We start from the raw sequence: 26,075 nt of genomic DNA on the forward strand, positions 1-26,075 counted from the left end.
TAGGCACCAAGGTCTTTTTTATGGAGAGCTACATAACATTGGGGATGTTGTCCCATAAAACTTAGCTTTTTGTAAGGGCTCTGATTCCAGCTGATGTTTTGGCATAACATAATTTGCATTATTTACAAACATGCTTTTAGTTGTTCAGTTTCTTTGGCTAACATGGGATGTGTTAATCTGATTGCTTTCCTGTTCCTGATGCCTGATGTCTGCTTGTCCTGAATTTTGAGACTAAAATACAGAGAAATGCTGCTGATTCAGTCCTCAGATCAGCCCCCCAGGCAGTGATCTCAAAGCTTCCTTCCAGCAATGTCTCCTATCCAGTCACTTGTGGAAGACATTCATTTGTCCAGAATCAAACAGGACAAACCATTGGATGTAGTTTCTTCTGTCTTTGGAGACAGAATTTCCTATCTTACACTAGAAGTTTGTTACAGTCTTCACCAGAGGGGTAGAACTTCAAAGACAGTACATCAGTCTGATCAGAAATGCAAACTGTTGTCCACATTCAATAGCAAACACAAATTTCCTTGGAGTCAAATACAGTCCACATTAGCCACAAGAGAACAGGGCAGGCCATTACTTCTTGTGATACTGTTGCTGTAGTACATGCATTAAAAAGCAAAATTATTTCTGATGCAGGGACAAGTTGCCTCCAGAAGGAAACCACCACAATGCGAACCTCCGCCAGCTGACTGGAAGCAGCTGACTCCAGCTACAGGGAGCATAAGAGCTTCTGTGCTGTACCTTGGCAGTTTTCTTTCACCACAATCCAGATTTATCAGAGCCCGTTATACTGCAGCATCTGCCTGAGAGGGGAAATGCTGTCTCCTATAGCCCTGGGGAAAACTGATGCATTCTGTGGAATTAAGGGCCTTGCGAAGGAGATCCCAGCTCTGCTTCCCACCTGGCATGTGCATTGAGAGTCCAGTGGAAGCTGTGGCCTCATACTCGATATGTTTGGTCTCAGTTCTTTGTGCTTGTCCTGGTTTAGGGTAAATTTGGGAGAAAACCTCTGGAAGGAGTCCCCAGAAAGCAAACCCCATGGCCCCTCCCCCACCTGGTTCAGGAAGAATTTCCTCAGAGAGAAGTGGAAAAACCTGTTTATTTAATGAGCAAAGCACTCCCCAGTACTAGAAAATGAACATCACCAGATGATAAAAGCTCTTTCACTGCTCTGAAGAGATGACAAATTCAGAAAGTCTCTCATGGGAGTGGTCACCCAGTTCTTGGTCTCCGGTACTGGGGATGGCTGCTGCAGATCACAAAATGCAGGCTGTCGGTGTCTCTCAGTGTTTCCCAGGTCCCAGTCCAGAGCAGGTTGGAATGGTATTCAGGAAAGGGAAAGAAAAACAGTCCAGAGAAAAAATTGGACTGCCTACCTAAACTAACTAATAAGCAAAAGCAAGGGCAAAAGCAAAAAGAAGGAGCAAGAGCAAAGTGAAAGCAAGCAAGCCCTAGCCTTTCCTAGACACAGACCGTGGAGGGAGGTGAGCCAGCTGCTAACAAGACAAAACAAACCTTCACTTTTTCCGAGCCAGTCCTGAAGGCACTGAACATACCATCAAGCATAAACAGAACACAGAACTGGGGATACAAGCACCATAACGTCACCCTAGGACAGTACTGAAAGGAGAAAAGAACAGAACTGACTTCCCTGAACCTGTGCTTGGAGACAGCACTGAGTCATTGTCTTGGTTTGAAAAGACAGGTGTCTGCTAGAGAAGGCAGCAGCCTCCCCTGAAATGGAAAATGTAAAACCCTCCCTCCAAAATGTAATAAGTATATAATTAAGGGGGCTTTCAGGCAAACATATTAGAGCAGGAATAACAGTTCTTTATTAGGGAAGAAAAAAAAACCCAACAAAACCAATGCAGTAATACAAAACAACACTGACAGAGCCAGAATATGACCTGACACCCTGTTGGTCAGGGTATTGGTAGCAGTCCAATTGAAATGGTGGCTGCAGTCCTCCTGGAGTGACAGATGTGTTTCTGTTGAAGCAGTAATCCTGTAGAAGGATGTAGTCTTCTTCTGAAGATCCAGTGGTGGTGTAGATGGGCCTGGTTTTCCTCAGAATCCAGTGAGAAAAGACTGCTCCTCTGGGAATCGAGTGGAAAAGGCTGCTGTGGTCTTCTAAATCTCTGATTATATCCAGTTAGGAATGCTTGTCTCCTCCCTCTGAGTGGAGTATCTTACAATGGGGTGATGTCATTTTACCAGTCATGCAGTGGGACTCAGTGGCCCATTAACAGAAGGTATCTCCCCAGAAGGAGGATGGGCTGTGGAAGAGATAAACTGCCCAATTAACAAAAGATAACTGCCCCATCAGATAGGAATAGAATACACACTCCCATTTTCAACCTAAGACAGTCATAAGCAAATATATTGAGAAGGGAAATTTTTCCCTCAGACCCCTGGCCTAAGCAGGTTAAAAAAAAAAAAAAGAAAAAAGAGACTGCAGCAAAAGATGCAAAGAAACACTCACAGCTAGAAAATAACAAGTCTGTGCACTGCACTAAAGACCACTTCACCTTTATTTATCCAAGGCAATTGCATTTCTGCCTAGCAGAGAGACACAGCCACTAGCACTGCCTGTTGTAGCTCCACTTACAGACCAAACTATTTTCCACCATGACAGAAAACCAGTCTTTGATGAATAGCGTCACTATGAGTGTTTCAGAAAATACAGACACCATGGCAAACAATGCTGGCAGGACCCCTGAAGACACAGTCTGCCCTCTGTTCCTTCTGCTTTTACTAGGCTATTCAGCCTGGAACTTCTTCCAGCTTTCGCTTGCTTGAGTGATGAACTGGGCAGATGGCATGTGGGGGCATGTGTATGAAGAGTCTCACATTTGTCAGGAGCAGCCTTGTTGCCTTTCCCTGAGCTGGTACTTCACTCAAGCTGAATGCTTCTAATGTTAGCTCAGGTACCATATGGGTGAGAAGCGTGGAGTCTTCCTGCCAGGACCTGGAGGAACATGCTTAGGTGGCTCATGTGTTCCCTCTGGCACCTCCTCTGTGGAACTTTCCACAGCCATGAAGCTCTCTCCCCACTACTGCCCCCACACTCTCCTGCTTTCACGTATCGTGTCTCCATCTGCCCCACTCCTCTTCTGCTCCTATGGCCCATCCACAGCCACATTTCAGCTCCAGCTCCATGGCAAGCCTCCAGGATTTCCAGCCAAGAGAAAACAAGGGTTAGCCTTTGCATTCCAAGCAGACTGGCGTGCAGGGTCAAAGAAATAACAAACTGGACTTTGTGGTTCAAATTCAATAGTCATACATTCTGTGTAATCTTAAAGGAAATGGCAGCCTCTGTCCAGTGCACCTTTCCAGCCTCCCAGCTTAAAACCAACGGCTTCTAAATTTAATGCCAGCTCACAGCTTCCCTTTTCACTTTTTTATCTCCTTTTATAGTCATCTTCTTTGATTAAATGAGGCTCCATAGCATCACTGTGTGAGATGTAGATAGCTCAGTAGAACAGCATATGTTAATTTACCTATACCTGCATTTTATTTGGCTCCTAATGGCAGGAGCCCAACTCTTCAGTGTAGAGAGTTCTATTTACAGTATTCATGACTTGGACTTTTTATTTCACTTGGAGCCACCTTCTTTAAGTTAACACGAACCTTTAAATGGGCTGTGTTGAGAAGATAGCCCTGTTAATCAAAATCTTTTTTGCATATTGTTAGCTTGGTTAAACAACCTTAAAGAAGTTAATGTCTGAATGGAGGAGCAGTATGCAGAAAATCAATAGTGATGCTGATCCAGCTGATAAGCATGTATTATTTGTGAGTGGGAATTGTGCTAAATACCTGATCAAAATAGGCAGAATACTGTGGACTGAGTGCTCAGATGTTCCCTTTTGCCAGTGCCATTTCATTTGTACAGCACTTGCTATTGTTGACAGTACCTTCCATTACCTCAGCAGATAAGAAGGCTCCATACTCAGTTGTAGAACTTTGACTACTACCTAAACTTTTCCTTCTTTCCTAGAGATGTAGGACAGTATGGGGGCTCTTTCTGGAGAGTGGAAACCAGGAAGTACTGGAGAAATTACTCCATTTAGCATAGGACTTTGCTGCCCTTAGTATCTATAGGAAGTCCCTTCAGCTCCACTGGAAAGTTTCCTCCTCTGTGGTCTAGGTTGAAGTCAAGAACAAAAGTCCAAGATATTTTGCGGCATTTCAGCAGTATTTTGCTTACTGATGGCTGCTTTGGCAGGTAAATATCCCTGGGAGAATAACAGATAATGAGGAGTGGCAAGCGAGATGATCATTAATTAATGGGGCTAAATTAACCAGAAGAATCAGCCTCACGTAGTGAATTACATGTGATGTGCATTTATGTGGAAAGTCTGTTTTTTACAAGTCCACCATGCAATTGGAGGTGTCCCACAGCAAGGGAGAAGAATATTATTTTTCTTGGCATAGTCTACTTTAAAATGCATTGGTAGTGCCTCTTAAATGATGAGTCCAAACTTTAGGTTCTGATTGTTTTCCTTTTTAATAGGAAGAACTGAATGCTCTTCTCTTAATGTACTATTGAACTTTGTATGTTTTGAAAAACACTGCAGTACTGGAAGAGATTCAATCCTTTCAAAAGAGACACTACAAAAAATTGCTTTCATCTTCCTCACATCACTGTAGAGAGTAATAAACATTGATATTGCACAGACCAAAGGTGCACTGCATTTGGTGCAGTTCCCTGTCTTGATGGTGCTGGGCTCAAGGTGTGTACTGGCAATAGCAGCTCTGTAGCACATTCTCCATCCCCCAGATCATATTTTGTAAATTGGGAGAAATTAGCAAGGACCCTTTAAAATATTTTTATGCATAGTTGAATTAACTTCTTCCTTTTACAGGACACTGAAAAAAAGAGCCATGAAGAACAGAAGATGCTCCAGTGCCACAGAAGCAGGTTTTCTTAGGAATTTTGAATCTTATCTCAGTCCCTGCTGTATGGAATAACAAACTCTCCCCTACAGCAAAAAGTGGCAAACCCAACCCTCAGATGCTTCCTCCAGTAGGGACTTCTATGGTGCATATGAATTGTATTTTTAAGCTTCTCTGCAGAGAAACAAGAGTTTTTATTAACTGTCCTTCACTCCCTGCTGCCCCGAAGATAATAATTTTCTTATTACAATTTACTTGAAAGTGCTTTGGTATTGCAGCTTGAACCCAAAAATTCAGGTTTTGATTGTTTTTCTTTATAGTGGGAAGAACTCCATACTTTTGTCTTAATGGTCTGATCTCTCTGCACACATAACTGCAGAACTGGACTTGCAGGTTACGCAAGTAACTTCCTCTGTTGATGTGGGTAAGTGGTGGATGTTGTCTACCTGGATTTTTCCAAGGTTTTCAGTACAGTTTCCCACAGGCACCTCCTTTGGTGGGCTGTGTGGTGGGTGGGGAACCCTCTGATGGGCTGCACACAGAGGGGGGTGGGAAAGAGCTTCTCTTTCCCACCAACAGTGGGCCCAACAGTGTTTAAGATCTTCAAAAGTGATCTGGAAGATGGGATCAAGTGTATTCTGATGAAGTCTGACAATGAAATCAAGCTGAGAGGAGAACTGGACACTTCCAGAGAGCCACACTGCAAGAAGACCTGGATAGGCTGGAAGAGTGACCTGATAAGAACCTTATGATGGTCAACAAGGATAAGAATAAGATCTTGCACCCGGGATAACATAATCCAGGAGCGCAGCACTTGTACTGGGATCTACCTGGTAGCGAGCAGCTCAGTGCAAATGGACCTGGGGGTCCTGGTGAACAAGTACAACATAAGTGAGCAGTGTGCTGCTGAAGCAAAGCAAACCCACAGGATGGTGGGTTGCATCAACAATGACACCACCAGCAGAGATAAAGAAGTCATTGTCCTACTCTACTCAGTGCTTGTCAGGCGACACTTGGAATACTGTGTTTAGTTTTGGTCCTGACTATGCAATAAGCTGTGGACAGGATGGAGAGGGTCCAGAGAAAGGCCTTGTGTGCCATGTGAGGAAAGGCTGAGTTGGGTTTGTTCAGCCTTGAGGAAAGAAGGCTCAAGGGAGACTTTATCACCATGTTCCAGTATTTACAGGGTGACTACAGAGAAGATAGAGACTCCCTTTTTTACAAGTAGTTATATGGAAAACCCAAGAAATAATGTGTACAAGTCACTCCTGGAGAAATTCCAATTGGACACGAATATTTTTCATTATGAGAAAAATCAACCATTGGAAATCATCCCCCCCAGGAAAGTAGTGGATTTCTCAGCATTGGACACTTTTAAGATCCAGCTTGACAAAATGCTGGGCTATCTTGTGTAGACTGTGCTTTTGACAAGAAAGTTTGGACCAGATGGTCCTTGAAATCCCTTCCAACCTGATATTTTATTCTGTGAAGATGCTGATGTTTTCCTGGAGCTGAAACAGTTCATGCATCTTCAGCTTTAAGGAGCAGCTAAGGAACAAACCCTACTCTCTTCTCTCCCTATCCCCATGCCCTCCCAAAGCTCTAACAACTGACTGCATCAGTTTTGCCAGCTTTCCTCCTCAATCCTAAAGTTTATAACTGGAAATGGCATAATCTGTAAGGTAAGGATAGATTCCACAAGACATTGAAGGAGAGAACAGAATTAATGGAAAACCTTTTAAAAGCTGCAAGGCTCTAAACTCTAGCAGCACTGCTCCGTGGGTACCACAAAAAAGCTGAGCAGCTGTTTGTATAAACAACATGTAATCTTTGTATATCACTTTGACTCATTTTTCCTTAGCTTACTCCCAAATCAGCATTGCCAGATTCTCACCAGCCTTCTTTCCCTAGTGTCCCACAAGACTTGAGCATCACTAGACTCCAGTTGTCTTTGACTACAGCTTCTTAAGTGTACTTCATATACTTTTCTTGTTCTGTTTTCAAGAAAGTGAATTCCCCTGTAGCTGCTTAGCAGAGATGTCCCTTCTCCCAGCCCAGTAGTTTAGGCTGTATACTATAAGCAAGTTGCATTTCCAAGGACAATTTTTTTGAGGTTTCTAAGTCTGGTTTTCTAAGGCCAACTGTTTGTGCTAGAGTACGGCACCTGTGTTGCTTCCTGCTGTGTCTTGTTTTAGACTTCTGCTTATTAAGGTGAAGAAGTAATTTAGTTCACACTCTGTAATGCAGACCAGACCTGTGAGTCTGGTTCTTCTTTCCCTTCCTCAGAATCTTACCTCAGTGTCCAAAGTTTGTATTAGAAGCAGCTGAATAATAATCCTCAGGCAGAGGATGCAGGTGTTACAGCCTCTGTTGTCTGACTATGGTTGAGTTGAGTTTGACTCTGCAGGCTCCTTCATAAAGCTGGGGCAATAGTTTTCATCCACTGCTGGGTTTTTTGACTCTACCCTCCAACCTAGCTTTACTCAGTGAGGTTGGCTGTAGAATTAGTGTCTTGTAAACAAACAGTGCACATTCTCCTCTGCTGAGTTTTTCTTCAGCTCCTCATCTCCTCAGAGCAGTAAATCACAGCATTTCTGTCTGGGAGTCCTCAGAAAGAAGCCATTAGATTTGTTCAGCTCTATCTTACCTGGACAAGGTCTTTTACATGTCTTTTCTTGATTTTCCACCTCTCTAGGAACATGAGAATATCTGCACTGGATCTTATGAAAAGACACTTAGTCTAATATCCTGTTTCCAGTAACAGCCACAATGCTGTGGAAAATCCACTTGAACAAATGGCCCATAGAGCCAGCAAAGGCAAAAGGAGACACTATCAGGAGTCTGTGAACCTGCCCTCTTTCAATTATCCTTCCTCACCTATCCTCAGCAGTCATACTTCTTTTAATAGCAGCACTGAAGATGCATTCCTGCTTATTTCCTTTAGCATCTCTCCATGGTCAATGAGTTTGTCCTTGAACCTACTGATCCAGTGTGCCTCCAAAAGCTGCCTGAGTTCCAGAGGTTGCCTGGGAATAACCTCCATATCTCCAAACTGAAGATCCAGGCTCTGTAATTGTCTTCTTACAAAGGCAGGTGCTTATTCACTTGACTTTTTACTAAACCTTCTCCAGCTTTACTCCCTTTTTTAGGCACAATGAACAAAACTGTAGACAGTACTTAAGATCACTGTGGTTGTGCAAAGTCTTTTTAGGGCCAAAAGTCTTGTTCTTTCATGATGATTCCCCACATTTTGTTGGTTAAATGTGCAGCAGTCAGTGAAAAACAATTTCAGTGACCAGTCAGTGGTAACTCCAAAACCCCTCTTGATTTATAACTGCAGGTTCTAATTTCAGGATCACGCACATGTAGGTTTAAATTTTTTCCATCCAAAATACATAACATATATTTTCTGATCCTGGAGCTCATCTATCCCTACTTCCACCACACGGACACATGTTTTTACAAGTTCCTTGACATCAGGTGGGCATTTTGCTGCTGGAAAGATTCCAACTGCCTCCACCATTCCAATCTCCATTGTGGAGATTTCAGTGTTCCTTTTCCAGGGAATTGATGGAGACATTGACAACTACTGATCTCAGGACTGGTTCTTAGGTGAGCCCTTCAGTAGTCCACATCCTAAGAAGTCACCATTAAGGCAACCATCTACCTTCTAGCCTTTAAATGCAAAGAAGGAGTTTTTCTTCAGGACACCCCTAAATACCAACCACATGGAGCATTATGAAACAATTTTTGAAAACCCAGGTGAATGAGGCTGACTGGTTCTTCTGTATTCATGTACTTATTGACACCCCCACATAAGTCCAGAAGGCTGGACCAGAGGTTTTCCTTGGAAAGCTTATTTTATGGACACTTATTAATTATGGATGTTTTGCTGGTTCTTTCCCAGCTGGTTGTGTTCATCCTGTACTCTAAGAATTTATTTTATAAAGCAGAGTCCTTACCAGGGGTGGGAAGGAGGGTCAGAAGTCTGGTTCCCTGAACCTCCTCTGAGCTGTACTTTGGGGTGGAACCAGCCCTGGCAGGCAGCGCTGTGTATATGCTGCTGTGGTGTTGCAGCATTGCTGGCCAAGATATGGGATATGTTGCACAGCCACATTTCCACTGGGTTGGGAGCAGATGTCTCCTCATCAGCTTCATGGGCAAAAAGAAAATAAAAGCTCTAACTGAGCTTCTCTGCCATGACTTTTTTGTTCTTGAATGTGCTTTCTACACCTTGGTCATCCAACCATCTCAAAATTCCTACTGCTTCCCGCCTTTGAGTATACATCTTTGCTGTCAGCATAAGCATCCATTCAAAATGCTCCCCTCTAGTTCTTATTTCGCCCTCTTAATTTCCTGTTTACAATTGACCCAAATTAATTTATGGCCATTCTTGTTCTTATTTGAGCATTACCATTTTTAAACATAGGCTTCTGTTAATATACATTGCATCCATTCTTTACAGATTATTCCTGTCTCCTAATCTTAACAGGCATAAGTCCCTCCTTTCTACCCCAAGACTCATCCACCTACTGGCATTCAGGACATCTACTTGCCCCCATGGTTTCTCACAAGAAACTGGAAGTATTCTGAAAAAGTCAGGATAGAGGTCTTGGACTACGTTCTCGTTCTTAGCAGCAGACCTTATCTTAAGCTTACCATCCTACCCTTCCCTACCATTTAGAGACAGCATTCCTGCACACCTGGGGTTTCATTCTGGTACCCTTAAGTACCTTCCCTAGGCATCAAACCTCACTGCCTTAATGCCCAGCAAGCAAGTGTGCATGCTGCCCTCTCATGCAGCCACCACAAACCCAGCTGCTTGTTTTCAGTCAGAAACCCAATATCACCACCTTCTTCTTGTTCTTGAAGGTCCCCTTTACCAATGGATTGTATTTGGTGCAAGAAGACACTAATACGAGCTGAAAGCCAAATCTTGTCAGTGACAATAGCACTTTCCTTCCACTAGGACACTGGTCTTCTTGGAAAAATTTCTAAAAATCCTGACCAGACCAGAGGTGTGCAGGAGAGTGAAGAGCGAGCATCTTTATCTGTCCTACAATTAACAACCAGCACAGATAACCCATTGTCTTTCATGTCCAGGTGATGAGAGCTGACTCTCTTCAAATAAAGGGCCCTGTGCAGGCTTTCTGGTTTGGATGGAAACACCATGGTGTTTCCACTGTTATGTGTTCCTAACCTGCACAGCTCAACAGCACCTGGGGCCTGCTTCAGAGGAGGTTTCATTTTACTAACACAGTACATACAAAGTACTCTTTGACTGATACTTTATTAAATGCTTTTCCTGTGATCATTGTCCTTGATATCCTGCTCATGCAGAGGAGTGTTGGCAGGAGTTTTGTGGGTTTTTTACTGCAACTATAGATTTTAGATATGTTAATCTGGCAAATAAAACAAAGAATAAGAGTAAATGGGCTTCATAGTCAGACTGTGAAATGAAAATATGTTCTTGCACTTTATAAGTGTTTTAATAGTATGGAACTTTCATTTTCCCTTCTTTAAAGAGTTCTTATTTCTCATCTGATAACAAAGTAATGTTTAATCCTCTCTGTGCATTCATCACCATGGTACCAAAGTGCCTTACAGAGAAATAAGGCAGGTGGTTGGCAGTCTTTTCCTTGAGACTTTCAACAGAAGTGGCCCTTGAAGGATTTTGACACCCTGCCTGTGTTCAAACTATTAGTATTATTTATTACATTGGCATATATGCATCAATGAAACAAACCCAAGAATTTATTTCTAAGCTGCCTGAATGCCACTGTAACAGATGGCTGGGAATAGGAAAATAGCCCAGAAAGCATTTTTGCATGCAGTAGTGCTGCTAGCCGAAACAAACCTGAAAGCATTTGTTCACCCTGAAGACATTATCAGATACTTTAGTGGATTCAACTATCACTGACAATGTGGCCAGGTTAGTGAAGTACTAAATTATTGGCAGTTTCAGAGGTGGGTTTCAAATGTCTTGAGCTGAGCTTGTTACTTACTGAAGAGATTAGCATAGACCTATTGCAGTCTCCCTGAGACTGCCCATCATCCCTGAGGGAACAAGTTCCTTTGGACTGACAGACAGGACACTCAGCAACATGTGAAAGTACATATCTACATTCATGAAATCCAGTAACAACAGGCCAGAAATGGAGCCTCCAACAACACATAGGAACATTTTTAATCAATAAAAACTTTTCTAGTTCTCTTTCTCCTTTACCACATTTCCCCACCCTCCACTCCCACCCTCTGCCAGCTTTTCTACCCTAGTGGCTTCTGGGGTGCTGTGCAATCAGTACACAGAATTCATGTAACTCTTCCCATTCTGCTAATTCTAGTTGATGGCAGATACATGTAACAACCACATTGAAAGAGAGGATTCTGTAATTTATTTTCTGAAAGAACATTTCCTTTCTGCTTTATGCCCATCTGACTGAAGGTAGACCTTGTGTTTATAAGTATTTTTATTTATCATTGTACTCTCCTTTCCACCCTACAGCTGTTTTTTCCTCCCAGAAGCCATAGATTAAGTGTCACAATATGAAATCTAATTACAGTTCAGTTTCCAGAAGGTGGAAACAGTTCTGTTTTCAAAAGAAGGTGGATATACTGCTCTGGTGGAAACAACAGTTACTGAGAGATGAAATATGCACGTGTTCATCTGCAAGGTGGCTTTTTTTAGCTAAGCGACATCAACAAGGGAGAAAATACTGTGGATAAAGTTGAGCAACTGATCTGCTATGAAACATGGTGAGAAAAGAATTAGGAGAACAGAAAAGCATCATCTTAAATTTTCAGAGGACTCCTTAAAACCTTGACACCATGTCAGGCAGTGTGTGGTATATATTATAGATAGCTGAATTGCATCTCACAAACATGTCTTAAGGTTTCATTTTTCCACATGCCACATCACAACAGCTGGCATGTTGGATTTTTTCTTTTTTTCCCCCCTTACTAGTACAAAATTCTTAAGTGGGTTGGCTGTGAATTCCCATCTTTCTAAGTTAAAAGAATCCAATTCTGCTTTTCTCCCCTCATTTTGAAGAGCTAGACCTGAGACACAGTGGGGAACTGAGCTGAGAGAATTACTTTCTGTATCTGATTTTACAGTGAATCTGAGTGGCCCTGTGCAGAGATGAGCATCATCAATATCCCTTCATTAAATGCTGCTTCTCCTTTTGTGAAAGGAAAGCTAGATTCATGGATATAAAATTTACTCTGGATCTCAGGACACTGAGAATCAGGCATTTCCATTCTTCCCATCCTACCAACAAAGAGGCTGACACAGAAACTGGACAGAAGAACAATGAGAAATTAGACAGGTTTCTAGCAGAATTCCTAACAAATTCTAGTGGAATCATCTGCAGAAATTATTTCTATCTGAAAGAATAGACAAATCTGATAAAATCATGTCTTTTTTCTGAGCACACCTAGTTGGACTTGTTTATGATCTAGCAGCTCTTAATTGTCTCCCATCCCTGCCACTATCTTGCACATAACAGCATATCTCCTCCTTTTATTAACTTGCTGATATTTTTGTTGTTCTTGTTTCAGCTCTGTGGGCACTGTGCAAATGATGGAAATCAGACTGGAAATCCCAACCTCACCTAAATAAAGACTTACAGGGGAAAAGTGAAGATGGTAAATTGGCTTCAGTGGGGACATACAAGCTGGGCACCACCTCAGGTAGAGCAATTGTAAAAACCAGCATTCCAGATCCTGAGGAAGAAATTACAAATACATTAACTTATCCAAAATACTAAGGAATGAAAACAATACTTGGAAAGGGTGGGATGGGGAGAAGAAGGGATCCTGCTCCAATACCCAAACTAGATTCACTTTGACAAGTGCTAATCTGATGAGTAGTAAACACAATCATATTTCTAAACAAGAACTTGAAAAGGTCAATGAACATCACAGAAATGTAAGTTTGGTTACTTAGAAACAGAGCTCAGTGATTTACAGCCATTTCTTAAACTGATCATTGTTTTATACAATCCCTCCTATGCAGGTAATAGAAGAGTGATTCAGTCTGTCTGACACAGACTATCAAGGTCTGTACCCCCGTTCCTCCCCAAAGCCTTAATTTCCTTCTCTGAAGCAATGCTATTTGTGAATTGTGGATTGGATCCCAGCCAGGAATATCTGAAAATGCAGTCTCATATTGCCTAAATCCATAAAGAGGAAACTATTCAGACAACTGATTCACCTTCAGGGCAGAACATTAAATTGATCCTTTGGCAAGAAACACCATGTGTAACTTTACACAGCAATTCCCATAAATACTATTATCAGACAAAGCATAGATTATCTTGAGCTGTGGTTGTCTTTAAGGAGTAGCTACGAGAACAGTTTGTACTGTGTGTAAGTACTTGTCCAGTCTATATGTCGCCCCCGCCTACCACCCCAAAATCTGTGCCTTGAGAAAAGCTGGTGACAATGCCTCATTCTGTATAGCCAATGTGACTGCTTTACTGGAGTATGACAAATCACCCAGGGGAAATGGCACTGTTGGGTAGTCAGAAGGGAACAGCTCAGATATTCTTCTGCCATAATTGAGTGGAAGGGAAGTAGCTGTTGCTTCCTATATCTCCCATTATTTTCTTCTATGTGTTGAAAGATCTCAGGGTAAGTTTTGTGGGGTCTTTCTGGGGCAGACAGAGCCTTGATGTGCTTCTTGCATTTTTTAAGCTGAGGGAGTGGCCTCCACTGGAACACTGTATGTTCCAGCTCCCCCTTTTCAGTCCCTAAAGGTTTTCAGTCAGCTTACGTCTCTGGGTCAGCACTATATGCAGCCGTGTGTACATGTAGAGTTGCATGTGTATTCCCATGCACATTCCAGGTCTGATTTACAGTTTGAACTACAGAACAAACTAGGCTATTTTCTGAGTTGTCTCCATCATTCTGCAGAAAGTTACTGCTCCCATACCATTTTGCTTGGAATTTAAATGTAGTGTATACAAAATTTGAAAAGAGCATTTTCCATAATTTTTTAAAGAAAGTCTTAAAAAATTAGCATATAATCCTGAAAACCCTTCTGACTGCCACTATACATGCTTTTATGGAATGAGACTTTTCCTCTCTGAGAGACATAGACAAGACTCTTCAGGTTTTTCAGCCTAATATTTGTGACCCTCTATTCTAATGCACATTTTTACCTCTTGGCCCCTCTTTGGTAACTGGTTACCTGTTAAGCAATAGAGTAACCCTAAGAAATTTACTCTGATGGAACATTCTTTGTGATCAGGATGAGTTAAGTGTTTGTTTTAACTCTGGATGCAGGGTACATTTTTGTATATGCTTGGCTATTTCTTCACTTGTTTTTAAGTTATTTACCAGGCAACAATGACACACAATGTCATCATCCATAACAACATCAGCTGGTATTGAAACACTCCTCTCAGCGGATGCCTCCAAACTGGTATATGATGGCAGTGAAAGTCTTAAGATTCAGTGACTTCAGAAGGCAGTTAAATGGGTTTCCTCAGTTCATGAGCATCCCTCCCATGTGCATCGCTGTACCCCAAGAGATGTAGAGATTTGGATCAATTCAGCGTGGCAACTGACATTCAGGTGATCAGGAATCTAGCTGGCACATTACAAAATCTTTCAATACAGGCTTTCCATTTTGAGTGGGCTGGTGATATCTGCATTTTGAAATTCCTGCCAGCATTTGAAATCAGGAATAACATTGCTCTGAGATTCCATCTCCAGAGAGCTACCAGATTTCTCCACAAGAACAGCATGAAGGATGAGGATGCCTCTCCTATTTAGACTCATTCATCCTTCCTTAACACAAGGTTCTGAAGGAGTTAAATCCTCGGTCTAGTAAAGATTGTGGTTTTGTCAATATTTTCTCTTTTTTCTTTTTTTTTTTTTTTTAAGGTGCCAGACATAAAAATAAAGGAGATGTATCAGCACACTTCCTTAGAAGCTGAGCTTCCTGATTAAGAATAAATGCAGGGTGTACAGTATATGCTGAAATGCATTCCCTTCTAGAATTTCATGAGTACAATTAGCCATTAGCAAAATCTCCACACACACACAGGACTCAGATCAGGAAATAATAGAAAGAGCCACATACTGCTAAAATATGGAGAAGGAGAAAACCACAAAACAAGAGTCAACTGTTGTGTTTGTATTGTCTTGATACTGCTCCATGTCTGTCTCTAGCCAGGCTGAAAAGATGGAATGAGTGAGCATGTTGTAAAATGCCCAGCAGGAGCTAAGATGCAGTTTGTTTGTAATCTTTATCGCTGTGCAGTAGTGATGGCTGATCCTGGAGTGCTGCATTTCACCAGTTTATTCCAGGGTACCTGTATGTCACTGCTTCTTAGGAGTACCCCAAACATCCATGCATTAGAATTATTTCAGTGACAGGAAATTCTTTCATCTTTTTGATGTCCAAGTACTAAAAATACCAGTGACAAACCTGAGCACTCAAGTGTGAAAATGAATTTGAAAGTTCCCTACATTTGGTGCTGCTTGGGGGCATCCCAGTGTACAGAAACCTGTTCTGTTTTTTTTCTTTTGTGATTTCTTTTTCCCTGTAACTTTTTCCTTATTGAGTGTGAGAAGACTTCTACTGGATTGGTAAGTGTGGCATGTACACAACTACCTGATTCTACTCTCTTCATCTTTACACCTGTGGTGTATAGAGAACCTGGCTGCTAGCACATTTAAGACATTCTTCAGTGCTTGGGGTTACCTTGGATTGACCTGAATCTGGTATTTTGAGGAAAGTTTTCTCTATGTTCCTTTTACATTCTACTGAGTGGATTGCAATGTTTTCCATTTTCATGTGTTATAAAAATAATAATTGTATCTTCCAGAAGTACTTGCAAATATTTCTGACACCCTGGTGAGAATACAGGTTCTATGGTGTCAGGGCTAAAATGGGTAGATACATGTTGGATTTGTGACTCTGGAGGTAGCATCCTATCTTGGACTGAGTATTGTAAAAGGAAAGATACAGACTGATGTTCAGAACATCGTGTGAACCATCCACTCTGCCTATTTCAGGTTCAAAGTGGATAGTTTCAGAGGAGTTCCTGATATACAAATGAATGTGTAGAACTCTCACTTCCTGAATGACAGAGGAACATCTCCCCACATACTTCAGGATATTTTTAAAATCAAGATTTAATATTAATGTCTGTGTTTTAGTGCTACAGCTGGTTCTTATGCCTGATGCTTTTTTCTTCTCCTACTGAGTCTAATTTCCTCAAAACTGAAAAAAATCATATAACTCTCTCCATGATCATGCTGCAAGGATGTTGTCATAATTATTTTTATCTTCCTTCGTACAAGCCATATTAAATAGTGGCTATTATAATGTTTTTCAATTTAGACTTAATTGGCAATATGAAGCCTACCTTTTTTTTTTTTTTTTTTTTTTTTTTTTTTTGCCATTCATCATAATGACTTTAAAGTGCACTTTGCCTAAACTCTGGATCCAGTAAATCAGGAACAGAGTATAGCTCTAGGAAAACTAAGAAGCCTAAGGAGGAAAGTAAAACATCTAGGTAGAACCTGCTTGAGATCCTGCTATGTTCCTATGTTGAGGCAAGTGTTGCCTTTATGAAAGACAACTAAGGACCTGGTTCAGATGGCAGCACGGCGGCCTGGTCTCGTCCAAGCCACTCGGGCTAATCAACAGGCGCAGACACCAATATGGCAGACGGTTGAAAAGCGTTTATTATCTTATTTCGTGGGTTTATATAGGTTTAGGAGTCTTTGCTACGTCAGAGGGGGGTTTGGGGTCTCGGAGGATAGTGGGTAGTGGAATTTTACCAGGACAGGTGTGGCTACATTCTTTTCTGACTCCTGGGGTTAGCAGATAAGCAGGGGAGAGAGAGGGGGGGAAGGGGTCTGTCTTTCCGTGACATCCCGGTAATCTTCCGCTCCGCCTGTCCTTATCTACCACATCTCCCCCCTCCTTATCACATACAAAATGAGGTAGTTGTAGATAGAGGCATTGGAGTGAGGTACAGACTTGTAACTTGTTAAGGAAAGGGTGGTTTAGTAGATCAGGGTAGATTTTTTAAGGCAGGTGCTGAAGGCTTTAAAAGGTCTAGTCTTTGCTTATTTTGTAAAACTACTTTTGAAAGTGAAGAGATTGATTTTTTCAGATAGGAGATGGATTTTTTGATCTTTTGCAGGTCTTCGTCGATGGTCATTTGCAGCTGGGAGAGTCCGTGTTGCTGGGTTGCGATGGCTGAGACGCTCGTGGCGGTGCCAGCTGCTCCCAGGCCGAGCAGCATTGCGATAGTTATACCTGTGATGATTTTCTTTTTGTGGAGTCTGTTAGGTTCTTTGAGAAGATGGTATATTTTTTCGTCTGAGTGATGTAGGACCTTAGAAACAATCAGAACTTGAACACAGAAGTTGATAGAGTTATTAAACTTGGTAAGGAATATATAAGGATTCACTCTGGGTTTTTGGCAAACTTACATTTTAAATGTGGATGGGACTATTTATTTATTGGTCTTCTGTGGGGAGTGTTTCATTTGCACTGGTGGGGGACACTGGCTGTGGAGTAATTGAAGGGGGTATTTAAAGCAATGATTTTGTAGAAAAAGGGGGTTTAATATTATAGCAAAATTAATATGGGTTAGTCAGGTTTGATTTGGTTTCATTTAGGGTTAGTAAAATAGCTTCTAAACAGGCTGGCTATATGGAACACGAAGGATGGGGTATTTATTATGGTGACTTTTTTGAGCACTTTGTTACTTGTTGCACGACTCACTTAAATAGCTGATGAGGGTAGTGGCTTGGGCTAGCTTGTTTCTTTGGCTACAAGCTTGTAACAGTAAAATTGCATGAAGAAAGACACTGTGCATGTTTGGATCTTACCACCGTGGGATTTTCAGGTGTTGTCTGGCAGTTTGGTGGTCTGTTATCTCTTTCTGGAGCAGGGGTGTGTGTGTCACTGGGATGGTTCACAAGCGTGCCCTGCAAACAGAACTCATAGCTTCTCATTAGTTTTGTTTTGAGGGTCAGGTTCGGTTGTTAGCAGTGGTGTGCAGCAGTGGCTCTCATGGTCTCACTACATGGGGGTTCTGACTGCCACGGAGGCAGCACGTCTCCCACATCTCCGGGGGCTTTCTTCCTACTTTCATGGCTAGGGCTACTCCGGGGTCCCGTATTGGGGCATTTCTTGCTGACCCTGCGGCACGCGCGCCGCTTGCGGTGGGAGGGGGCTGGGTTCGTCCGCGCGCTCCCCCCCCGCCCGCGCGCTCCCGCCGGCTCGGAGGGGTCGGTAGAGCTGTTGCCAGGCTCTGCGCCGGAAATGAAATGCCAGCGTACTTCCGGGGCCCCGCGCCGTTTTGTCCGGCCCCGAGCTCGCTCCTCCCCGCGGGGGAGGCGCCGCTCCCGCCCCCCCGGCTCGCCGCGCCCCCCGCGGGGGGTGGTTTTTCCCTTATATGGTGGCGGCTCCTGGCGCGGCTGCTGATTGGCTCTGTGTCCCGAGCCGCCCTCCGCCCCTTTCTCCCGCGCGCGCGCGCCCCTGAAGTCGCGCGGTGTCCGAGATTTCGCGCCGGGACCGCCCGGGCTCCGCCCCCCTCCGCGGCATTCGGCGCCATTTTCAAAACTACCGCATGGCTGCGCGGCCGGGGATTCTCCCCGAGCCGCGGCCCCTGCGACTCCGGTCTCTCCCGCCGGCTCTCGCCAAGAGCGCCCCGCGCGCGGCTGCGCCTTTGACCGCGGATCTCTGACCGGCGGCGGGACGGATTGGGAAGCGGCGGCTTCTCGGGGTTTTTCTGCGGCGGGGTTTTCGCGGGGGTTTTTCGCGGTGGGGGTGTCCCGGGGGTTTTCTGCGGCGGGGGCGTCCCGGGGGGCTTGTGCGGCGGGGTTCGGCGCTGCTCCGCTCGGCGCGCCGGCGGGGAAGCGGCGCGGAGCCGCGGGCGGGCTTGGGTTCCGGCGGGAGCGGAGTCGCGCTGCTCGGAGCGCGCTCCGGCGGGGTCGGGGCCGCGCCGCTTGAAACGCGCTGCTCCGGCGGCAGCGCTGCTTCTGCCGGGCTGGGCTGGGCTCAGCTCTGCGGCGGGGCCGGGCTGCGCTCTGATCCGGGGAAGGGGTTGTCGCGCTGAGCCCTCTCGGGTCTCCAGTCCCGGGTGGACCCTCCTCAGGGACGGTCTGCGCTTTCGCCCCCCCCCCCGAGCTCGGGTTTGACTAATAAACACGTGCGCGCTGCATTCTGCGTCTTTTGTTTTTCTATTGCTTTGCGCGGGGTTTCTTTTACCTTGCCCCGTGCCGTAATGCTTTCGCTTGAGGATTTTGCCTCTCCGGCTAGCATGGCTGTATACTGTTCCCATATCCCCGGATGCATGGCATCCACTGAGCATTCGGCTGCTCCAAGCTCAGGCAGCCTTGCTATAGCAAGATAAAAGTCCCTGAGCTTAAACGCGATATTCCATTGCCTCATACTTACGACCCATGCGACGCTGCTTATGACGCTCGCGGGTCCGGGGACGTCTCCCCTACGCCTGGGTACGGTCCGACCGTCCTGGCCGCTGCTTCTGTCCAGGTGAAACCCGTCAGCCGGGCAAATTTTTCTTCTTTTGTCCCGGGTTTCGGCACCAGTATGTTGCCTTTATGAAAGACAACCAAGGACCTGGTTCAGATGGCAGCACGGCGGCCTGGTCTCGTCCAAGCCGCTCGGGCTAATCAACACACGCAGATACCAATATGGCAGATGGTTGAAAAGCGTTTATTATCCTATTTCGTGGGTTTATATAGGTTTAGGAGTCTTTGCTACGTCAGAGGGGGGTTTGGGGTCTCGGAGGATAGTGGGTAGTGGAATTTTACCAGGACAGGTGTGGCTACATTCTTTTCTGACTCCTGGGGTTAGCAGATAAGCAGGGGAGAGAGAGGGGGGGAAGGGGTCTGTCTTTCCGTGACATCCCGGTAATCTTCCGCTCCGCCTGTCCTTATCTACCACAGGCAAGGATGGAAAACTTGTTCCCCAGTAATAAATTGCAATGCTCCATTCTAAAAAAAAATCTCTGGTGCACAGATGAGCTGAAGTTATATAGCAAATATTTGGGAGAGTTTGTGGCATGTATTGAGAATGGACACAGGAACACGTTGCTGAGCAGGACCTAAAGTAGCCATATGTTCTCAATGTGTCTTTTCTTTCTGCTTGCTTGGTGAATGGGATTAGCTGTTTTCACATCCTAGTTACACTCAAGAGAGAGTATTCGTATGAGCTGAGCTAGAAAAGCTGTGTACAGGTTAGTAGTGCCATGCCAATACTCTCTAGAAGAAAATATCAATCAGGATACCAATTCCTCTCTGAAATACCTTTTTCTGGACTGGGTTTGATCCTTCTATTTTCCTCCAGAATTGCCCCTTCCTTGTTTTTCTGTCTCCTTCCAGAAATGCTGTGCTTCCCATGCTGGTTCCTACTTGGATCACAAGCTTCTGTTGATTTTCATTCTGATGCTCTCTCCATAAAACTAAACGCAGAGCTCAAGGCCACTGTGTAAAGCAATCATGCTTGCATCTTGAATGGGCACATCTTCTTCTTTAACTGTTCATGATATTGTAAAAACGCACACAGCACTAAAATTGTCTGCCTCTCCCCTACCTCCCAAGATCAATACATATGAGACTAGAGAAAGATACAGTTTTTCTAAAATTTACAGTTATAGCTGATGTTTAATACCATAGTTCAACTAAGTTCAATACCTTAGTTGTCTTGATCTCTACTTGACTTATTTAATAGATCCTAACATCAGCTCTCTTAAAGGATTTCTGAAATACATCTATTAATAAAAAAAGATTTTTTAAAATGTTTCACTGTATGACCTCAAGACTCAGACCCTTATTTACAGACTCTTTATTCACTTTTTTTTTGGCAATCAGATTTTGCATTAGTTTTCTCAAAACCTGAAAGCAGCATTGAGGATTAGAGAAATCTAAAATTCATCATCTACAGCTCAAGTGTGAATTTAATATGAGAGAAAGCTGACAGTATTATTGCTGCCATGGTATATGGCTCTGAAACCATTCAGCAGGGCCATAATGAATTGGTTTATTTCTGAAAAGGATGCATATTGACAAAAATTCATCAGCCCATTTCTCAAGGGAAAATCAAAACCATTCTTTCCAGGATCAACTCTGTATTCCAATAGATTTAACAAGAGGCACCAGTAAAACCATGATTTGACCAGACCAAATTATTTATAATTAATGCTTACAAGCTAGATTACTTTAGTCTCATTCCTCTCAAAGTGACTGGTTTGCCTATGAGGATGTTTCACCCATTGCTAACCATGAAAAAGCCACCTTTGAGGACAGGTGTGAGGGACCAGCTCCATCAGAGGTCACATCCAGAGAGAGTTGTCCATTACACTGCTTCCTACTTCCTCCTATTAGTCTTGGAGTAGTTGTAGAAATGTACTTGAGATTTTATGATCTGAACTATGGGATCAGTTATAATTAATGTGAAATTGTTTGTTTCCTGGCAGGATGATGCTACATTTCAGGATGTGGTTAAACTGATCATGATGATGTTCTCTCCCTTTGGGTGAGGAAAACTTGGAAGAAGAGCTGAGGAAGCCACACATGCTTTTATTTCTTCAGTAAATTGTGGCAATTTAAAGCCAGGTAGCAGAGAGAGTTACAGATCTTAAACTAATAATATTGATTTTCCTTTCTGAAACACACACCCCCTCTACAAAACATTGCTCTGAAAAAAAAAATTAGACATCTGCTAAGCTGTTTCCTAACAGAAGTATTTATGTTACTCTTAGACTGAATTAAGCAGGGTGAATATAACAAATACATAGGAATAGTCATATGACTTAATAATTTTCACCATCACTACAGTTATTCTTCTAATCTTGCATTCTGAAGTGCTTTAGATAGATACATAGATATAGATTCCTGTCTGTACTTTTGTAGATAAAAGTATGTTTTGCATTTTAAATAAACTGAATGGGAATAAAAGAATGTAATAAAGAGGACCCAATTTCTTTCTCCATTTGAGGAACCATGGTCAGGCTCGAATGAGCTGTAATATAAGGAGGGATAACTACTGATCAAAGCAGCTGCAAATTACATGTAAGCCAGGGAACAGCATACACTTTTCAAGGACTCTGATATCTTTCATGTTCTTTTATAACCTCTGGATAAGGTGAGGAGTATCCAGAAGGGTGCGCTCTCAAGAGTGTACTCTCAGTCAGTTTGCTGCTGACACAAACTGGGAAGAGCGGCTGACACACCCAGAGGGTTGTGTTGCCATCCAGAGGGATTTCAGCAGGCTGGAGAAATGTGCTGATGGGAACATCATGAAGTTCAACAAGGGGAAGTGTAAATTCCTGCACCTGGGAAGGAGCAGCCCCAGGCACCAGTATTTGCTGGGGGATGCCTGGCTGAGAAGATGCTTTGCAGAACAGGACCTGGGTCAAACACAAGCCAGCAGCGTGTCCTTGTTACTGGGACAGCTAAAAGTATCCTGGGCTGCATCAGGAAAAGTGCTGCCAGCAGGTCCAGGGAAGTGGTCTCCCCTCTGTTTAGCACTGGGAAGGCCTCACCTTGTGTGCTCTGTCCAGGTCTGGGGATCCTCAATACAAGAGGCCCTAAGACATATTGGGAAGAATCCAATGAAGGGCCACAAACAATACACAGGGACTGGACTGTCTCTCTATAAGGAAAAGATGAGAGAGCTATGGCTGTTCAGCCTAGAAAAGAGACGGCTCAGGGGGATTTTTTCAATGTGGTAAGTATCCAAATGGAGGGTGCAAAGAGGACAGAGCCAGGCTCTCTTCAGTGGTGCCCAGTGAGAGAACCAGAGGCAATGGGCATATAAAACACAGGAGGTTCCCTCTGAACATCAAGAAACACTTTTTCACCATGAAGGTGACCATGCACTGGCATAGATTGTCCAGGAGGGATGTGGAGTCTCCATCCTTGGAGATATTCAAAAGCTGATCATTAAAGTAGTCTTGGACAACCAGCTCTGCGTGTCACTTCCTTGAGCAGCAGGGATTTGACCAAAGGACATGCAGAGGATCCTTTCCACTTCAGCCATTCAGTGATTAAGTGAGAATCCCAGGCCAGGCTGACATAGTCATAGTTAGGATTCTAAAACAGTCCCTTGGTTTCCATCTCATTTGAGCAAGTGAATTCTGCTTGAGGGTTCCTCAAGGGAGGCAGAATGAGAGGCAGGAGGAGACAAAAGACTGCAAGAACATCTATGTGTAGTAGACACTAAATCACCTGGTTCTTGGAGTGAAAATGAAAAGTGTAGGAGCCTGTGAGAGATCAAAATTACTGCCAGTAGCTCTAAAGGGAGACAAAAAGAACTAGATAGAGCCTGTCCACAAGGACTACTGAGAAATATTTCTCATCTGAGTGGTTTCATGAGATCAGATACCACCTCTCTACACCTTCCCAAACAGCATTGTCTGAATGCTTTAGCGATCTCCTGGGGCTCACTGCCTTAAGACTGGCCATTTCTTCACTATATTGACTATGAAAATGTATTAAAGGAAGCAGCAAGTGCCAGAGAAAAGAAAGACTTGTGGGTGATGCTGTAGAAGCAGCACTAAGGAAGGTGGCAGCAGGTCATAGAACTTAAACACAAGATGAGGGACATACAAGATTTTTTTTTTTTTTCATTAAAAAGCCCCCAGTGTTTGCCCAGAAAAATCCTTTATACTCATCTGAAACCATATTTAACAAAAATGGATTTCAAAGGGTTGGTGGTACAGGGACTTAAAATAAAAGCTCCTGCAAACATGAGAAGACCTTTTCCAGTGAGATGATTAAGAGGACGAAATTGAGGAGAAAAAAAGTTTTAAAATTTTGCTACAGATGTTCATTGCTCTGCACCTTGTTCTGCTCAGGTTGAGCTTAGATACCTGATTTTATCTTCATTACCATATGAATTTCCAGTTAACCTAAAACTAGGAGAAAACTGCCCAGGTGAAAGGATTATGAATGCAGAGTACATTCATAATCCTAAAACCCAGTTTACCTTAGTCTTTGCTGCCCGTGTAAAATACTGCCAGGCCAGAATCCTAGCTTTTAAATCCAAGCCTTTTGATACAAATGTGTCAAATGGGAAGAACTCACCCTTGCACTTTGACATATCAATATCTGCAGTTCAATTAGGATAAAATTTGACAGTAGAACATTCTTCTAGCATTAATAACTGTTGCAGCTTGGTAACGTGAGATTATATTGCTAATCATAACATGAAAGTTCCACAAGTCTTTCTCTAACTGACAGAGGAGAAAGCATGCCAGGTTTTTCAGCCAATGAATTTTGGGAGAGGAGTGAAGAGAATTGGAGAGAGCCTATGAACTGCCTTTGACAATTAGAAGATTCAATGGAGACACATGTCTTAGTTCTATATAGATTTTATCAGTGTACAGAATAGCCCATCAGACTGCATTTCCCATATTTTCACCAGTTTTACACATCTTTTTGCAATTAACACATGGTTCAAAGACTGAAATAAAATATCATTGATACTTCATGTTTATGTCATCTGGCATTCATCCATAATTTCTCCCTGAATTGTTCCATGTTGTCTGGGAACAGCATTTGACAACAGCAGCCTTCAAAGGGTTAGTCCTGCAGGAGCTGTGTAAAGCAGATCCTTCAGACTCTTACATGGGCGTTGGGTCCCACAGCAGAGTTCAAAACATGGACCCAAATGAATTCAAATAGCACAAAGACATGAGTGCGAAAAATTTGAAGGCATGTGCTGTATAAATTTAAGAAATAGTTCCGAATCTATTCATAAGAAAATTCAGCATTTGCAACAACATGTTCAGGTGTTACAGAGGGATGATACATTTTTTAGATTATCATTTAAATCATGGGAAATTACGAGTTAGCTTAAACACCTTTTGCAGCTTATGATAATAGGATTGTTAGTTATAGTAATTTTAATGCTTGTATTGCCGTGTGTATTTCAGTGCTTGCAAAGAACTTTAATGTCAATTATAGAACAAAAATGGAACACATCCTTGCTTGCTTATACAGAAAACAGGGGAAGTGTCGAGAGTTTAGCTGAAGAATGGCTGCGCAGCAAGGGACACGAAAGGGTTAAGTTGATGAGAGTGTGAGAATACGTGACTTGTAGCATGAAAACTATGCCCTTGAGAAACAGATGTCTCCTAACAACCTTGAGAAACAGATATCTCCTAACAACCTTGAGCATACAGGTGTCTCGTTAATAAAGAAGCAGTAACTGCAAGGCTTATCGCAAAGAGATATATGTGTTGATAGAAAGCTAACCAATCCTGAGCTTCGCTTTTGCAATATGTATGAACTAATTAGTGCTTGTATAAAGAAACTGTAATCGACTCCAATAAACTGAGACTTGTTGATCATGACAGCATGAGGCTTGTCTCCCGCGACACGCTCACCAACACATGGGTAGTCCTGGTTTAGTCAGATGATGATTAACAAGGGGAACTGATCCAAAACAATTGAAGAAATGTAATATATTTTTAATGATTTCATGCTGCTAGGCTGAAATACCTGGTTTTATGGCATAATGCCTAAGAGTTGGGTGTCCATCCAACATGCAGGATCTTCAGCACTCCACCCAGCCATGTTAGACGTGTGGAGGAACATGTAATGTCTTTTACCTATAAGGGACTCTTCCACAAAACTAGTGTCTAAGGATGCAGGAATAATGAAAGATGCAATTTTTCTTAATATCAGTAACATTGATATTTTCAGTTTATATTAGCTTGGAGAAATTCTATATTGATACCAAATCTTGATATTAGTTTTTCCAATAAACTTAGGTTTCTGACCAATTATAGTGATCCAAGTGATCTTATGTTCCTAAGCTTGTTTAGTCATACTTTTTTCCATCAGTATTAACAAAAAAAATCATGAAAATGAAGCCCAAAAGGATCATAGTTAGAAAAGCACCTTCTCATTGAAGTAGTGGCAAAATTTAGCTTTTTAAAAGTAATAAAAATTATTTATGCATTACTGAATATAGTTATAATTATTATAACACTGTATTCCTACAAGCAGGAAAGAATTTCTGAAATGTAAAATATTGATATTATGATGGTGGTTTGTTAGTACTTAGCTAAAAGTTATGGCAAATATAAACAGGACCTGTTCTACATCTGACATGTATTGTCATTCAAGGTTTATGAAAGTACATTGAGTGGTATCAGCCTCTGGCA

The 26,075-nt window shown here is 42.8% G+C and overlaps 1 protein-coding gene across 1 annotated transcript in view; it reads right to left on the minus strand.

Moving 5' to 3' along the window:
* Positions 1-1,815: 1,815 nt before the first annotated feature.
* LOC140682353 (uncharacterized) overlaps positions 1,816-26,075 on the minus strand; it is a 42,337-nt gene continuing 18,077 nt past the window's right edge. The window contains exons 4-5 of the mRNA XM_072924270.1: positions 12,532-12,627; positions 1,816-2,282 (exon numbers count right to left, since the gene is read on the minus strand). Coding sequence (XP_072780371.1) covers positions 2,238-2,282; positions 12,532-12,627 — 141 coding nt within the window. The 3' untranslated portion in view covers positions 1,816-2,237. The remainder of the gene's footprint in view (positions 2,283-12,531; positions 12,628-26,075) is intronic.

This window comes from Taeniopygia guttata, chromosome 2, assembly GCF_048771995.1.
Source record: "Taeniopygia guttata chromosome 2, bTaeGut7.mat, whole genome shotgun sequence".
Classification (NCBI taxonomy): Eukaryota; Metazoa; Chordata; class Aves; order Passeriformes; family Estrildidae; genus Taeniopygia; species Taeniopygia guttata.